Source organism: Canis lupus, chromosome 4 (genome assembly GCF_003254725.2).
Source record: "Canis lupus dingo isolate Sandy chromosome 4, ASM325472v2, whole genome shotgun sequence".
In the NCBI taxonomy this organism is placed as follows: domain Eukaryota; kingdom Metazoa; phylum Chordata; class Mammalia; order Carnivora; family Canidae; genus Canis; species Canis lupus.
The window spans coordinates 4,490,258-4,494,081 of NC_064246.1; the positions used below are offsets into that span (position 1 = coordinate 4,490,258).

Consider the following 3,824-nt stretch of genomic DNA (forward strand, 5'->3'; position numbering starts at 1 on the left):
GGGTAAACAGCTCCCACTGAGCCGTGCACCTGGCAGGGGGCGGGGCAGCGCCCCCAGATGCGCGCACCTGAGAATCAGCCCAGCAGGCCCCTCCCCCAGAAGACCAGCTGCAAGGACAGGGGAAGAGCAAGTTCTTGGCCCAGCAGCGCTGGGAAGCTCCAGGGGACGTTGAGGGATTTACAGTATATAGAACCAAAGGATATCCCTCCTTGGTTTTGTTTTTGTTTTTTCTTTTTTTTTTCCTTCCTTTTTCCAGTACAACTCCTTTTTCACCACTCTACACTGAGCAAAATGACTAGAAAGAAGAACTCACCACAAAAGAAAGAATCAGAAACAGTACTCTCTGCTACAGAGTTGGAGAATTTGGATTACGATTTGATGTCAGAAAGCCACTTCAGAAGAAGAGTTATAAAGCTACTGGTGGCTCTGGAAAAAAAGCATAAAGGATTCAAGAGACTTTGTGACTGCAGAATTTAAATCTAATCAGGCCAAAATTAAAAATCAATTATACGGCCCCGGCGGAGGAACTGAGGTCATCATCAAATTTGATATATTTAAAGTGGATACAAAACTGTTTCAGCAATGCAGACAATTAAGTGCGTTGTTGTGGGCGATGGTGCCGTTGGTAAAACATGTCTCCTGATATCCTACACAACAAACAAATTTCCATCTGAGTATGTACCGGCTGTTTTTGACAACTATGCAGTCACGGTTATGATTGGTGGAGAGCCATATACCCTTGGACTTTTTGATACTGCAGGGCAAGAGGATTATGACAGATTACGACCGCTGAGTTATCCACAAACAGATGTATTTCTAGTCTGTTTTTCAGTGGTCTCTCCATCCTCATTTGAAAATGTGAAGGAAAAGTGGGTGCCTGAGATAACTCACCACTGTCCAAAGACTCCTTTCTTGCTTGTTGGGACCCAAATTGATCTCCGAGATGACCCCTCTACTATCGAGAAACTTGCCAAGAACAAACAGAAGCCTATCACTCCAGAGACTGCTGAAAAGCTGGCCCGTGACCTGAAGGCGGTCAAGTATGTGGAGTGTTCTGCACTCACACAGAAAGGCCTAAAGAATGTATTTGACGAAGCAATATTGGCTGCCCTGGAGCCTCCAGAACCGAAGAAGAGCCGCAGGTGTGTGCTGCTATGAACATCTCTCCAGAGCCCTTTCTGCACAACTGGTGTCAGCATCGTACTAAAAGCAATGTTAAATCAAACTAAAGATTAAAGATTAAAATTCGTTTTTGCAATAAAAAAAAAAAAATCAATTATACGAGATGCAATCCAAACTGGAGGTCCTAACAACGAGGGTTAATTAGGTTGAAGAATGAGTGAGTGACATAGAAGACAAGTTGATGGCAAGGAAGGAAGCTGAGGAAAAAAAAGAGAAAAACAATTAAAAGACCATGAGGAAAGGTTAAGGGAAATAAATGACAGCCTCAGAAGGAAAAATCTACATTTAATGGGGGTTCCAGAGGGGACCAAATGTGACAGAGCACCAGAAAGTGTATTTGAACAAATCATAGCCGAGAACTTCCCTAACTTGGGGAGGGAAACAGGCATTCAGATCCAGGAGATAGAGAGGTCCCCCCCTAAAATCAATAAAGACCACTCAACACCTCGACATTTAATAGTGAAACCTGCAAATTCCAAAGATAAAGAGAAGATCCTTAAAGCAGCAAGAGACAAGAGATCCCTAACCTTTATGGGGAGAAGTATTAGGTTAACAGCAGACCTCTCCACGGAGACCTGGCAGGCCAGAAAGGGCTGGCAGGATATATTCAGGGTCCTAAATGAGAAGAACATGAAGCCAAGAATATTCTATCCAGCAAGGCTCTCATTCAGAATAGAAGTAGAGATAAAGAGCATCCAAGATAGGCAGAAACTGAAAGAATATGTGACCACCAAATCAGCACTACAAGAAATATTAAGGGGGACTCTGTAAAAGAAAGAGGAAGTCCAAGGAAACAATCCACAAAAACAGGGACTGAATAGGTATCAAGATGACACTAAATTCATATATTTTAATAGTATCTCTGAACATGAATGGGCTTAATGACCCCATCAAAATATTAAGACCCATCTATTTGCTGTCTACAAGAGACTCATTTTAGACCTAAGGACACCTACAGCCTGAAAATGAAAGGTTGGAGAACCATTTACCATTCAAATGGTCCTCAAAAGAAAGCAGAGGTAGCAACCCTCATATCAGATAAAGTTTATCACAAAGACTAGTAAGAGACAAAGTGGGACACTATATCATACATAAAGGATCTATCCAACAAAAGGACCTAACAACATGAATATTTATGCCCCGAATGTGGGAGCCGCCAAGTATATCAATCAATTAATAACTAAAGTAAAGATATACTTAGATAATAATACACTTACACGGAGACTTCAACACGGCGCTTTCTGCAAATGACAGATCTTCTAAGCACAACATCTCCAAAGAAACAAGAGCTTTAAATGATACACTGGACCAGGTGGATTTCACAGATACCTACAGAACTTTACATCCAAACGCAACTGAATACACATTCTTCTCAAGTGCACATGGAACTTTCTCCAGATTAGACCACATACTGGGTCACAAATCAGGTCTCAACTGATACCAAAAGATTGGGATTGTCCTCTGCATATTTTCAGAACAAAATGCTTTGAAACTAGAACTCAATCATAAGAAGAAATTTGTAAGAAACTAAACACGTGGAGGTTAAAGAGCATCCTGCTAAAAGATGAAAGGGTCAACCAGGAAATTAGGGAAGAATTAAAAAGATTCATGGAAACTAATGAGAATGAAGATACAACCGTTCAGAATCTTTGGGATACAGCAAAAGCAGTCCTGAGAGGGAAATACATCGCAATACAAGCATCCCTCAAAAAATTGGAAAAAACTCAAATACACAAGCTAACCTTGCACCTAAAGGAACTGGAGAAAAAACAGCAAATAAAACCTACACCCAGCAGAAGAAGAGAGTTAGTAAAGATCCAAGCAGAACTCAATGAAATAGAGACCAGAAGAACTGTGGAACAGATCAACAAAACCAGGAGCTGGTTCTTTGAAAGAATTAATAAGATAGATAAACCATTAGCCAGCCTTATTAAAAACAAAAGAGAAAAACTCTAATTAATAAAATCACGAATGAAAAAGGAGAGATCACAACAAATACCAAGGAAATACAAACGATTTAAAAAATATATTATGAGCATCTATACGCTAATAAATTAGGCAATCTAGAAGAAATGGATGCATTTCTGGAAAACCACAAACTACTAAAACTGGAACAGGAAGAAATAGAAAACCTGAACAGGCCAATAACCAGGAGGAAATTGAAGCAGTCATCAAAAACCTCCCAAGACACAAAAGTCCAGGGCCAGATGGTTTCTCAGGGGAATTCTATCAAGCATTTAAAGAAGAAACAATACCTTTTCTACTAAAGCCGTTCCGAAAGATAGAAAGGGATGGAAAACTTCCAAACTCACTTCTATGAGGCCAGCATCACCTTAATTCTAAAACCAGACAAAGACTCCACCAAAAAGGAGAATTATAGACCAATATCCCTGATGAACACAGATGCAAAAATTCTCAACAAGATACTAGCCAATAGGATCCAACAGTACGTTAATAAGATTATTCACCATGACCAGGTGGGATTTATCCCCGGGATGCAAGGCTCTTTCAACAGTCATAAAGCAATCAACGTGGTAGATCATATAAACAAGAGAAAAAACAAGAACCATATGATCCTCTCAATAGATGCCGAGAAAGCATTTGACAAAATACAGCATCCATTCCTGATCAAAACTCTTCAG

The 3,824-nt window shown here is 40.2% G+C and overlaps 1 protein-coding gene across 1 annotated transcript; it reads left to right on the forward strand.

Moving 5' to 3' along the window:
- Nucleotides 1-513: 513 nt before the first annotated feature.
- On the forward strand, nucleotides 514-1,249 carry LOC112660852 (cell division control protein 42 homolog). Its single transcript, XM_035715013.2, has one exon. The coding sequence runs from the start codon at nucleotides 583-585 to the stop codon at nucleotides 1,156-1,158; it is 576 nt and encodes a 191-aa protein (XP_035570906.1). The 5' UTR covers nucleotides 514-582; the 3' UTR covers nucleotides 1,159-1,249.
- Nucleotides 1,250-3,824: the final 2,575 nt, after the last annotated feature.

Bases quoted from the DNA above. Each gene is read 5' to 3' on its own strand.
- LOC112660852 (XM_035715013.2), top strand. From the start codon at position 583: ATGCAGACAATTAAGTGCGTTGTTGTGGGCGATGGTGCCGTTGGTAAA.